Genomic DNA, 14,081 nt, shown 5'->3' with positions numbered 1-14,081 from the left:
TCAGAGTCACAAAGGATTTATTTGGAGCCATATTATTAACAAAAACTGACTCGTGTAAAAACAGATCAAGATGTAAATTTAACCACTAAAAAGACTGATTAATTCATTTTAGATACACAGAAGCACAGAAATTGAGAGTTAAAGTTTACTTTTCCCTTTGTGTACTGTAATATTCTAGGCACAACAGGTTGAGTTAAGAATGGATTCTAGCCTTGTTTCTATATTTCTTGCATTTTGTGATTTTAAAAGTTAATTCCGTTGTAACTTCATGATTCAGTCCCAAATCCCTTTTTAATCCAATAGTGCAAGTGACAAAGTGTTCTGTTAAACTATTCTGACTAGATCATTCGTTCTTATTATGATGCATAGGTGTTTCATCTGCTTCATTGCATTAATGAATTCCTATCTCATTACTCAACTTATAAACAGCATATTATTAATATTCTCACTGCAGACAGGCACAACAGCATAACACCCTGGATAGGACTGCCAAAATTAAAAAAATATACAAATATCATATATTCCCTTTTGCACGTAGGGGAAAAGTAGTGACTGAATTACTATACGGCTATTCCATTCCTCCCAGTAGACTATGTTACAGATTACTTGTAAAGATAGATCACGCTATTTATAGTATAGATCTCTTTAAAAATTAAGCTACAGGTATTCAATAAAAATCTATTAAGAATTCCCTCTGCTTTTTATACAGACTCAGTAGTATTTTCAAGCAAACCAAAAAATAAAGGTCTGCAATTCCAGCACAGTAAGAAATAAGGCCTCTTTTATATTGGCAAAAAAATTACACCATTGTTTTATCTCTCTGAATAAAAGACTATATTCCTTTTTACTATATATTTTAAGACTGTAGAACACCAGCTTCCATTATTATGAAATAAGAAAATCAGTTCTACTTGTGTTCAGCTTTGAATTCCTGGCAAGTTAATGACATGGAGTCCATCGCTGTCTCATGTAGACATCACTGCTTTCTTCAATTTTTCTATTTCAAGCTGAAAAACAGATATTAAGAAAAAGGTTGGTATTTAGGTAGCAATAACCTAAAGTCTTCAAAGCTTTCACCAAAATTATAAACTTCAAAAACTCAATATTTACAGTTCATACTACTGTATTGTTATAGTATATTATATTTAAACCAAGGGTTTAAAATAATCAAAAATTCACCTATATTTCTGATACATCTTACTGGATAAACTCATTCTGAATAAGGTAACGACTTAACAAAGCTGTTTTTCAGCTTACTTAACGTGTTCTGCACAATGATGTATCATCTCAGACTAGCTTCCTAAAGTAGGCTTCATGCAAAATATTGTGCCATGCTTAATTTGATCTCTTCAAATGGATTTGTAAGACACATGAAATTTATTTTTTCTTCATTCTCAGTGCATACTTAACATAACTTCATTGTTTGCTATAGAGATACACTAAAAGAAGAATCTGAGGGGCATGGGGTTCATTCGTAAGGAGACTTGCTCTTCAGATACATTCTACTCTTTGCACATACATCACTAAAAACACTGCACCCTCTTTGAATTAGTTTGAACTATCCTCTTAATACTTAAATAGTTCATCCAAAATTAAGAAAAAAAGTTGATAAATTCCCTGATTTTTTTGGACCACCTGTATATAAACTAATATTTTGCTTTTGTAAAAGTTGAAGGACAAATTTTATCTATTCTCTTGGAGCATATTCAGTTGTGGTATATTTCTAGCACAGAACAGAATCTAGTGCCATTAGACTGAACTCTCACTCCAACACCCATATACATTGTTAATAACTATTTTCCAAATAAACAAAGGTATCGAATTCTAGAACACTGTACATGCATTTTATATAGATTTTTTACATACACAATTTTACATTATATGTATTATATAAAATCGTGTGTGTGTGTGTGTGTGTGTGTGTGTGTATATGTATATGTATATATATATTTATATATATATATAAACTAGTATTACCTCCAGATTACTTCGCATCACCTTCTCTTCTTCCAAATCCTTCTTTAGTTTTTCCAGTTCTTTCCTAACAATTGTTAAGAGAGCAGAAATACAACATAAATTAGATAAAAGTTTTCATGTTATTGAACCCTGGAAGCCCTGTTCAAATTTTACGAGAGGAATTCACATAGCAAAGGTTTGAAGCTACACCTTATAAATAAGCCTTTATTTATAGTTACATGAACTGTTTCTCAAATGATTTTGACTGGAGGCTTTCACCAAATCTGAACACCTCTCACTGATCACCATGCRGTTATCTTTAACTTTTGATTGCGATATTAAGCAGGCTAATTAAAAAGCATTTTTACAGCTATTTTACTTTAAGAAAGGAGGTTGAACTGAAATGACCTGGAATTTTCTGCATGTTCAAATCTGGATCCAAACTTTAGATAATTCATCTAATTATTCTGTAAAGAATGCTTTAAAAAAAAAATCCATAAAACAGTTTCTCTTTTATATCACAGACTTGCATTTTGAATTATAAGAATCTTACTTTGACAAATTGAAGGTGTACAAGAAACACATTGCTGGGCTGAAAGCTATATTCAAATTTAACCTTTTTTGGACAGACCTGAAATCAGGCCACAAGCAGCCATTATGGTAATGGTTTCAAAATACGGCATTCCCAAATGGAACATTTTGGGCAAAAAGTTCCTAGAACGTGCTGTATTCCATAACTGGGTCCAGATAAGAGAGTGCAAAGAGTTATCATCATGTAGCTGATAAACTAATGCATTAATCTGTGGGACTCCTTGGTTAGTAGTTTGCTTTAGAGACCAGCTGACGAAGATGCTTTATAACCTCTCTGGAGGTCATTCTAAAGCCTGATTTGGTTAGCACAAGGCATTGTTTATATGCTTGCATATACATACAAACATTTATACGTATATACTTATGTACCAAAATGAATGTCTGTGCTGTAAAACTAAAAATAGAGTTTCCTGAGTATTGGTCTTTGTGGCACTTGTTCAAACACCAATTAGATTTCTTTCTTCCACGTCCTCCTCTAAACACACCTCTACGCACACATGCACAGACGATGGGGACACCATGATCATCAATTTAAACAGCACAGTAATCTGTTGCTTACTACCAGTGATGTTGATGCTACATTTATTTATGCACAGTTATTACGCAAGCAAAGGTAGCACATGAACTTATGCTAAATATCATAAAAGTGATATTACTTTTACTGTAAGGAAAAGTAAAAGTGTTTAAGCAATATTTCCAGCAAGCAGTAACGAATGAAGGAGTACAAGGTAGGAAGGAAAAAATTGTGTACAAATTCAAAAAATACTTCGGCATCAAATCAGTACACATTTAGGACACCTACTTGGATCAGCTTCTACAGAAAGCAGCACTGAATTAATAAAAATATATTAATATAGAATAGCTTTATCTTTAAAAAGAATTTTGGAATTAAGCTTATTTAGAAAATGTTAATATATATTCATTTGCAGATTGAGAAGGAAAATATTTACCCATGTTCTTTTTTCAGTGCCTCTACTAAACTCATCAATTCATTAATCTGAGTCCTGAGCTCTTCCACAGAAGTTTTTCCATCATCTGTTTCTCCTTTAAGTTTAGTTTCTCCAGGAGAAAAGCTGAGTATAACAGAGTTTTGTCTCTGAGATGAAGATGGAAGTGGCGGAGTGAATACAGATGGCTGAAAAAATAAATCAGTAGAAAGCTAAGTGAAATCTTTACAAACTGAACACTTAGAGTGTACAAGTTGTACTGGAATGTGGATCATCTTGCATATACACGTTAGCTATTAGCATTTAGTTACATGCACAAAATTTTCCTTAATTTTCCACCCAAATTAAAATATAGGAATGGTAMAAAAGGACTATCTAGTTCAAATGGACTACTGTAGTATATAAAATAGTTATGCCCTATGCAGGAACCTCATGGAAATACTAGACACAACAAACAAACAAAAAACCCCTACTTGCATTGCAGTTCTCTACATTTTAAAAAGCCATGATTTAATGGAGCCCCTTAGTTCACTACAAGCAATCTTTTGCACACTCTTCTGATCTGCTCATTTGTTCTACATGTAGGAAGACTAAAGGCTAGGCAGACACGAAGCTTATGTGGAAATGGTAACAGTTTCATGCCACTCAATATCAGAATTCTCATCAGAAGCTTTATATTAACTGACATGGCTCACTTGCATTTAAATACAATCATTTGCATTTAGATGGTTGCATCARTCCATACTGTAAATACAAGCAAGAGGAACAGAATAACTAGCTGCCTGGTACATCTCTAGCTTCTCTGGTATCATACCTTTTTTGTTTCGAATGGCTTTGGTTTGGCACTTTCTTCTTCTTCTTTCTGCACCTTCAAAATTTTTTCTGGACTCGCATTTTGACTTGGCTGGTAAATAAAACATTCACACAAAACAAAAACATTTTCATGAGAGAAAAAACAAGAACTGTTGCACGTTTCTAAGGTGTGATGAAAAAAAACCTTAAATTCCTAGACTACTGTGACTTTCTTTCCCTTCCACTCAAAATCTTAATTCTCCTGCAATATTCATTCAACAGAATTTAAATCACACAAAGGAATTTTGGACAGCATTTGTAAGCATTTCTGCATTATTTAACAGAATGAGTCCTTGATGCTGTTGGAAGCCTGTAGGTACTTTCATAACACACATACATTAATAAGCAATAATAGTAGATGGTAACTGGCRTGATTAAACTATAAAACGTTAAGAAGATATTTATTCAATTTCAAGGACTGAAACCTTGTTTTCATGGTCTGATGATCTCATGTCTTAGCACGCGAGATCGTGCATCMAACTTAACATCAACATTAAGTGACAACTCTGTTAGGGGTAAAGACTATGTATTGGTATGCTTGCAAGGCATTTCATCATCAGCGCTTCTGGAAGAGCTGAGGATTCACAGCAAAACCTCACAGAAGAGAAAGTGGACTCCTTCCGCTGTAGTTCAATTGTCTTCATTCTCTTACATACACTCCTCTGATTTGTGAATGAAAATTCCTACAGACAAGATCTATAGGAAATGAACCTCTTCAGCATCTTGCATTTCACTCTCAGGTAAACGGTTCAGAAGACCGTTTCTCAGTGCAACCCTCTTTCCAGGGAAGGTGGTTCTTAGTTTACCTCTGGAAAAATACAGCCAATATACTCACAGAATGACTGCCACCGAAACGTGTAGGCAGCCTCCTGCCACACATCTTGGGTCTGCTTGCAGTAGGGTGTGAGAGATTTTCTGAGGTAGCTATTAAGTCATCAAAGCTTAACAGATCTAGAAAAAGATCAAACATGAACCACCATCAAGATCAGAAGTTTCTGATGTGTTACTTATCATTTTTTTCCTTAAGGAAAAAAAAAGAATTTATCTGCATTCTTATTGTTTCAAGGATTTTCATACAGTTCATGCTGCATGYGCTGAAACAACTAGATGACTTCAGCATATCTGGAAAACCACATTTTCCCTCTGAAAAGACTAAGAGTTGATTCAATGAGCATTTAAATTCATGCTCTCAGAGAAGTACTGTAGTAAGATGGCAGCATAAAAGAGACCTGACAAATATTTGGAGAAAAATTTCTGTGACTGCTTTCCAGGACAATTAAAAACAATTTTGAGACATGCCATTTTCAACTACTTATGAATACAAAAATATAAGGAACATGATAAATTGTATGTCCACAGATTCATGCAAGGTAAGTTAACAAGTTATTAACTGCAAATATTTCTGTGCAGTATTGTTTTTTTAAAACAGCCTCCATACAGTCTGTAATAAAACGTTTCAGAACTTCATTCTCATACTTTATTAAGATCTACTGATCTATTTTTTTGAATAGTTTCTTTATGCTCTTAACTCTACGTAAAATCTCTCCTGGATGAAATCTTGCTTTATTCAGCAACCTAGATCCTCCTTATAGGAGGAAATTCCTCCAGTAGGAATTCATTACATCCTACAGGAAGAAGCAACCTTGGGAGGGGTGTGGGGGGGAATCTTTTAATAGGTAGAATAAAACATTTGTATCTAACCAAAAACATAACACAAGTAGTTCACCTGCTTAACAACTGGGTTTCCTAACCTCTTTATGGGAACTTTTCCACAAAAATAAGTTAATACTTACCTACCCGACAGATGCACAATGAGTTGTTTTTTATTTATGTATTGACATAAGACTACAGAATATTAGATATGAATTTACAACACTGAAATTAGTCTGACTTATTCCAGAGATTCTATATATTTAATTAAAGTGTCACATGGCATTTAATATGGACACCAAAAGTAACATCCAAGCATATTTTCTTTRGTTTTGTAACCTCTGTTTTTTATGTAAGCATTATGATTTATCAAACAGAAGGCTTGATACTTCTTTCCGTATTTCCTTATTATTCTTAAATCTATAGCAAGAGGTCAGATAAGAAACAAAAACCTATGAAAACACTGGCCAGACCATTTGTACCAATGCARTGTTTGAATCACTTGAAGCTCATCCACTAAATACAAGTTTTATTCATGCATTGTCAAAGCTATTTTATACCTGTAGGAACTAAGTTTTCCACTGAATGTTTTGACCGATTTTAGTGTCTTTACTACTCTGTATTACTATCCTTTAAGTCCTTAAAATATTGACACCTTTCAGACATCCCTGGACCTGTCTACTTCATTATCTGTTTTGTTGAACTACAAGTATTTATAACACCATCAGTTACTTCTCAGCTTTGCTACTTTTCAATTTTATTRGAGTATGTAAGGACAGTCTTTTATAAACATGTAATCATATTTGCAATTAAAAAAAGCAGGGAAGAAAAACAAAAGTAGGAAGAAACAGAAGAGTGATGTATGGCAAGGGGCTGATGGAAGAAAGGATGAGGGAGAAGAGATGACTATGAAAGTATTTCTATTGTAGTCTGTGCCAATAAAGTATTTAACTTGTTGGAAGTTATACAACAGTAATAAAGGGGGGGATATTTTCATGTTCTTCATTTGATCTTCTAGTCTCAGACCATTAATCCATGCCAAAAAGTAAATCAGGACTTACRTTAGTTATTTATTATTAAAAAAAGCTAACAAGAAAGCAGGAAAAATTTTTATGTATTTTTCCATCTTTTAAACAATCCTCCTTTTGTCATTCTGCAGGAATGACAATCTATTTAGCAGTAAATTTAAATAAGAATCAGAAATTGAGTCACTATTACTATTGTAATGCCAGCCCTGTCTCCATGAACATCAGTCATGGACATATTAAGAACAATGTCTGTATACAGGAAAAMAAACAAACAAACAAATCAACATTTCACAAGGCTTGAGGACATGAATATGATTCAGGACTGTAGCTGTCTATGATTAAAAATATAGATGGTGGATGATATTAAAGCCACTCTTTTTTCCTCTTGGAAGCTCTTACACTGCCACACCTGAATAAATTGCTTAGCGCAAAATATTGCCAGCACATTGCAGACAGAGGGAATTCCGACTCTATTTGCACTTCCCTTTTTTTCTTTCCCTCTTGTTGCCTTGGTAGAGAAGACGACATTAATCATAGGGTGTTTGGGAGTTTGGGGTTTTTTTTTTACAGCTTTCTTACCTATATTAGCAGAAATCTTGGCCCCACTGAAATCAGTAGGGACAGCAGGTCCCTGATGAAAACCATTGCAATTTCACAATTTACATCCATTTCAATCAACAAAATAATACATCAGTTAACTCTTACAGACAGCCTGCGAGTAACCAATGGAAATCCCATCACAGTGCCAGAAAAGCAATCTCGCACATCTGCAGATTATCCGAGTCCAAAAAGAGATCAAGGCTGAGAGAGAGAATCTTTCTCTCTAGAAAGAGAAAGATAAGCTAACCTTAAACACTTACTATGGACAGACTGTGAGAAACAGCTTTTCTGCAACCTTAGCCTAGATTCATACATTACAACTGCCAGGAGCTTTAAGAGATATAGTTAGCTAAGAGGTTTCATTAGTAAACTTGTGCACGCTTCAGTGTATTCATACCATTTTGTCTAAAAACAACCTTAACAAAAAGAAGTAAAGCTGAAGGGCTCACTGAAGAAATTATGGCTCCAATGCTTCATATGCTGCTGGGGCTTAAAAATTCAGGAGAGAAGTGAAATGTTGCTAATATTTTGGAAGGCAAGACCTCATATTAATCTCCAGAGTTTAAATAAATAAATAAATAAAGGCAGTCCTTTCTCCTACCAGATCCTTTCTCATCTTGCTGAGATTACATCCCGTAAAAGTTAGGGGACAGATATAAGTTTAGGAATATTTAAATTTGAAGTCAAGCAAAAATAAGATTGCTTGCTTCAATTAAGCATGACCTGATGCAACTTTTACAAATACTATTTTTCACCACTCCTAATCCTAACTAGCCATATAGAATAAAATAGAATTCAGTGCAAACAGACTCTGTAGTTATGTCATTTGTGTGTACAGAAAGATAAAGTAAAGCCATTCAACCTAAAGACACCAGAAGCGCTATTAATATTGAACACAAAAACTGTGCATGGCTTATCAATACCTAGGTTGTAAGAAAGTTTTTTTTTTTGTGTGACTTCTACAAGTTCCTAATTGAACAGTTATTTAAAATAAATTCTTGTTTAACAGCTAAGGAAAACAGGCATTCAAACAAACAAAAAAGCATTTTAAACTGAAACCCAAAAATTTTAGTATTGATAACTGCAACTGAAAATTACGTTTATGATGTTAAGAAGAGGCTATGTGTATGGCATAAAGCATTTGGATTTCCTTATAGATTGTTATCTTACCAAAATGGAGAAGGGTAGGGTAATTTCCTGACACGTAAGAAGGGAAACATGGCAAACAGGATAGGAAACAAAATCTGGAAAGAAAAGTCAAGGAGAGGAATGTCTAGAAAAAGATTCTGAACAAAAAAATTATTTTACAAAGCAGGAAAAAGAAACATTTGTAGAAGAAACAGAATTGCTTTACATGTTCAGCATACTAGTATTACAGCTTTAGGTCTTTTATAGTACTTTAATTCTAATCAAACAAACATTTATTGCAGTTTTTCAAATAAAGCTTCAACAAGAGGTATTTCAACATGATCAATGATTCTGAATGTTTTCATGTATTTGTCCTTAGCTGATGACTGGGATAGTTTTGTTTCGTTTTCAACAGGTACAGAATATTTACAGCTGCTCCTTAAAGCAAATTGAAGTGGCTGAACCTCTAACACACACTTTCAAGCTTTAAGATTATATTTATAGGTCTTTCGTACTGTAGAGAATTACAGTTACATCAGATAAACTTTAGCAATTTTTTTCTGCTGATCAGCAAGTAATTCCTTGCCAGAATACCAGGCTGCAGGGAGGCCACTGCAGGACTGGGGGCTTCAAACTCAGAGAGGTATCTCTGCRCTTTGACTGTTTCTATCCTCCGTCCTCAGTAAGTGCTGCAAGTTAGGCTGATATTCTCAAGGTAAAGCCTTAGATAATCACTCTATTTTATTCCAGATAGGCGATTAAACTGTTCTGATCTAAACTTGACAAATTATTAAAAATACAATCTGGATAGACTATAAGGTTGCAATCACCGACAGTACTCTGTCAGCTACTGAGTGTTTTGTTTTTTTATTTTCCCCCAACCTGCGTATTAAAAGATTGAGTTTYTCTGCGAACCTGTAGAATCACATGTCAGTGAACAGGAATGAATATGTTACATCAGGAAAAAAAAAAGGCTTTTAAATATGAATATCTAATATCATAGCTAGCACATTGCCACTCTGATTATTAAAGATGTAAAATAACTGCATCTGAAGAAAAAGACATATTCCACCTGTTTTCACGAGTTTTTTCCTGGTGATATATGATACTATGCTATACAAACACATCTAGCACAACCCTAGAACTGAACATCTAAGTAATAAGACAAAGCTTACATTTTTAATGCTATGTTGTGCATCAGTCTTTCATCTCTCTGCTTACTTTGGCCTGAAAGTGTTTCTTCTGTACAATCACTCAAGCTACACATTTAGATAATAGAGGCAATTACTAAACTGCCAATTCAAAACATCTTTAAAAGAAAAAGGCATACCAAAGCACATGCCTAAGTTTCAATGAATAATAAAAAAGAGAATTTATAAATGCTTCAAGAACATTCAGCATTAATACTGACAATATTTATAATCTTTCCAGGATGCTTATGTACACAGAATCCAACTTTTTGCTGTTTTGAAAGAAAGCGCTTTATTAAAAATGTATTTGAGCTAAACTTTCCCCAAACAAAACATTTTAGCATAGAAGCACATTTTAAAGTGCCATGTGTCTTAACAGCAAAATCAGAAGTCCCCCTTCCCATTCATAAATTGCTTCAGCTTTTTAATGTATTATTTTTGTTTCACAGACCAACTTGATTACAGTTTAGTAAAAACCATTCTACATCCTGGATATCATCTCTTTGTAACTGGCCTAAAAAAAATTAAAAGTTAAAAATTTAAAAAAAAAAATCAAGTTATACTACAATTTCAAAATGTATTATTCTCAAACAACCTTTTTTGAGACGAAGGGTTGTATTTGAGATATACAAACCAAACAGTGCAGGTACAATGCACTAAATCTTTATCTGCAGTGTTTAGTCACACAATAAAAATATTTTAGAGATTTAAAAAATACCCACAGTAGGCAAACTCTGCATAAAATGCATGTAGAGGATTGAAGTCAGCTGCACTGTCAGTAAAGGGCAAAATGTATCTATATAATAGCTCTGAGAGCCTGACCATAAATGTGGTTGCTTTAACCAATAATAAGGTTTTCACTGCACAGATTTAGATTTAAAGAGATGTCAGATTTGGCTCACGGTACCTTAAGCAAAGCCAGCTTCTTCCTCCCATAAGCATGAAATTTAAAGGTCCAATACACCACATTGGCCAAATTTTAAAGTATGATAAAGTCATAACCTATAGCAGCTATGAACTTAATTGCAGAATGCTATACTTAATGGCATTACTAAAAATAYGGAAGTTAGCTAGAAATGCAAAGAGTATCTGAAATGCAAGAGCAGAAGAACAAASAGTACCAGTCAGTAAGAAAACATTTTCATAAAAACACAAGATGAAAGTAAAAAACACGCTTTCAAATTGGTAGAACAAACCATTAAATGTTCTTCTGCTCCTCCCATCTGTTTCCACCACAGAGTTCATCAATTATCTCCAAATAGCCTACTGACATCTGTACACTGTTTTCCGGCTCTTAGCAGGAACTACCTACAGCAGTTCTAAAAAATACACTTKCTATTGAACTAACATAATTACACTCTGTGGCATTTTGAGTAAATTACTTGGAGAGCTTATTCTAACCCTGTAAAATACTGCAATCCAAACAGAAAGACCCAGAAGAAATTTTTAATTCTTCTCTTACCTGATTCTTTAGAGCTCTTTACCACAAGTGAATCTACCTCTACTGATTTTGGTCTAAGTGGTAATTGTTCAGAGTCTAACTTTGGTTTTGCTACTGGCTCAATATCAGATTTCGGTCGAAGAGAAACAACTTCTCCATTAGACCTGTAGTAAGACAAGCAACACAAAACATATCTAGTCAGGACATGAGACAGTTTACAACTGAATTATACTAAGAATTAAAAGCAAAAGGKGAAATTTCAGCAGATTTTATGTTTTTTTAAAGCCTTACTTAAAATTAAGTCTTTTAGAAGCAATTCTAGTCCTATAAAAGCCAGTTCTTCTGTTTCAACTCTTGTGGAGTGCTCAGATGCATAAAATGCCCTTGAAATTTCATCCAAAGCTCTTAATGCTTTGACAACCAGGCATATTTTGGCACTTAAATCTAAAAGATTACACTTCAGTGAAACAGAAAACAAGACAGCTGAATATGAATAGCACCTTCAGTAATATCTCTTGAAATATTCAGATACAAATACTCATACTCCTTGACATCAAAATCTTCTTGTAAAGAAAAAACTACCTAGAACAAGTTATTTTCTTCTGAGCATGCAAGTAAGTGTCTAATACGTATAAGCTCTTATTCTACATACAGCTCTCAGTCTTTGTTACTCCTGCTCTTTATTCTTTCATGCTGGGTCATATCATCCAAGAACCAAAAAAATGAACAGATGACCTTTTCCTTTACAGTTCATGCCATCATTTATGCCACAGCATAAAAATAAAGCATATAAATGGAAGAGCTGACAGCTGCAATGTATCCCTTTCATTAACTCGCTGTCTCCCAAATTATTTACTTGTAAATTTAACTGTAGATGGAAAAAAAAAATAACTTTATCTCCTTGGAGCAATGTTAAACTTCTATACATATCTAAATATCCATAAAATTTAAAGTTTTCAATTATTGAAGGACCACAATTTACTACATGCCTCTCTAACTGCCCATGTACCCTCTTGTATCTGTAACTATTGCCCAAAATTTGCAAGGGGTGGGGATGGGGATGACTGCTGGGGTTAAAGACTGAAAATCCTCTAGTTTGGAAGCTACAAAGCATCAAGTGATATAGTGAGATTACATACTGAAAAAAATAAAATAAAATAAAAATCAAAACAGAGGTAAAATGACAAGTAGCCTAGGATGTTCTTCATCAAGCACCGAATTGTCCCAGGGCTGGGCAGGGTGTGCATTAGAGGTAGCTCTGCCTACATTGTCCTTTGTAGGCTGCCTGTTGGATTCAACCCTAAACCTTTGCATTCTCTCCACTCCATCTCCCCACTGTCCTCCTCTGCGCTGCTTTCTCCCTTTAGTTTATTCTTCCTTTTGGAGGGATGGAGAAAAAAAGGAAAAAAGAAAGAACGAAAAAGAAAAAAAGAACCTCAAAGAATGTTTGCGGCCATTCCCTATCCTCCCCACTATTTAAGATGCAGGTTCTTTGAGGTAGTACTGGTACTGTACAAGGCCAGCTTCATCATGAGCTCACTTTCTGACAGTTCTTTCAAGTCAACCAAACACCCCAAAGGGACACAGTTACTTGTGAGCAGTATATCTGCATTCATGACTAAGGCTATGACAAATACTTGAACCTGGGATGGAGGCAAAAAGCCTGGCAGGGGAGAATTTCTATTAATTCAAAAATTAGTTTTTCCTTGGTGAAACACTGTAAATGTTCTATTCCTCATGAGTTTGAAAAAAATATTTTTTAAAAAAGAAAGAAAATAAAAAAAGAACTAATAGTTGCTATTACCATCCCTATTTGGCTAGATATTCAACTACAAATATTCAAGACAGGCAAGAGAACCATAGTCATTCTCAGTATATACTAAGTGTTTTTTTCCCCAAAAAAAGAAAACCATTAACTACACTGAGTATCTCTAAGCACAGGCATTCTGTCAACTTTCCCTTTTCATGTAGTTTATGCTGCATAAAGTGCTGAAACATTGTGACTCAACGCTAGAGCACAGCGGCCACAGTCAGCTGCAAGATGAAAAATTTGGCCTTCAATGCCCCACCTCCCCTCTCCAAAGAATATTTAAATACAGAAATACAAGCATCAGTAGGAGATACAAAACAAACCCACTTTAGAGCTTACAGTTAGGTGACTTAGGAACTGAAAGATACTGGTTCAAAAATCCTCACAGAGCAAACGGATCTGAACCTTGACCAATTTTATCTCAGCCAAGAAAGAAGATAGAACAGCAAACCAAATAAAATAWATTTACTACACATGATTAAAGACATACTGACTTAGATACAGATGATGGCAAAGCAGGTTTCTCTGGTCGTTTTGGGTGCAGAAGCCCTGCTCTCAGTAAGTTATTAGCCTTGCTTGGAGGAATAGGCTTCTTGGGCGGTACTTGAGGAGCAACTGGCTTAGAAGGCTTCTGGTCCAAAGCTCCTTTTTCATCTGACAAAACACATCACCAAAACATTTTAGAAAAGACATGTTGCCTATGGCACTTACAATGCTAGTCAATTAGAAAGCAAATGCTGTCAGAAATACTTTTTGAAGATCAGATAAAAGTGAAAAATATATAAGCAAATGTCTTAAGTGACATTTTTTCAAAATACACAAAGTGCTAATCTGAACTTAAACATACATATATATATATATATATATGAATGAAGAAAAATTCCTTTT

At 34.3% G+C, this 14,081-nt stretch overlaps 1 protein-coding gene across 1 annotated transcript in view; it reads right to left on the bottom strand.

Annotated features, from left to right (window-relative positions):
- CD2AP (CD2 associated protein) overlaps positions 1-14,081 on the bottom strand; it is a gene marked incomplete at its 5' end in the record, with an annotated part of 60,819 nt that continues 46,738 nt past the window's right edge. Inside the window, 7 exons of the mRNA XM_026059388.1 lie at positions 1-1,007; positions 1,978-2,041; positions 3,498-3,682; positions 4,309-4,398; positions 5,182-5,297; positions 11,405-11,547; positions 13,688-13,847. Of these exons, the coding sequence (XP_025915173.1) occupies positions 966-1,007; positions 1,978-2,041; positions 3,498-3,682; positions 4,309-4,398; positions 5,182-5,297; positions 11,405-11,547; positions 13,688-13,847 (800 nt within the window). The remainder of the gene's footprint in view (positions 1,008-1,977; positions 2,042-3,497; positions 3,683-4,308; positions 4,399-5,181; positions 5,298-11,404; positions 11,548-13,687; positions 13,848-14,081) is intronic.

The sequence above is a fragment of the Apteryx rowi genome, unplaced genomic scaffold (assembly GCF_003343035.1).
Source record: "Apteryx rowi isolate R43461 unplaced genomic scaffold, aptRow1 scaffold_157, whole genome shotgun sequence".
NCBI classification, from domain to species: Eukaryota; Metazoa; Chordata; class Aves; order Apterygiformes; family Apterygidae; genus Apteryx; species Apteryx rowi.
Note: the sequence above shows the minus strand (reverse complement) of the source record. Positions and strands in the feature narration are given on the sequence as shown.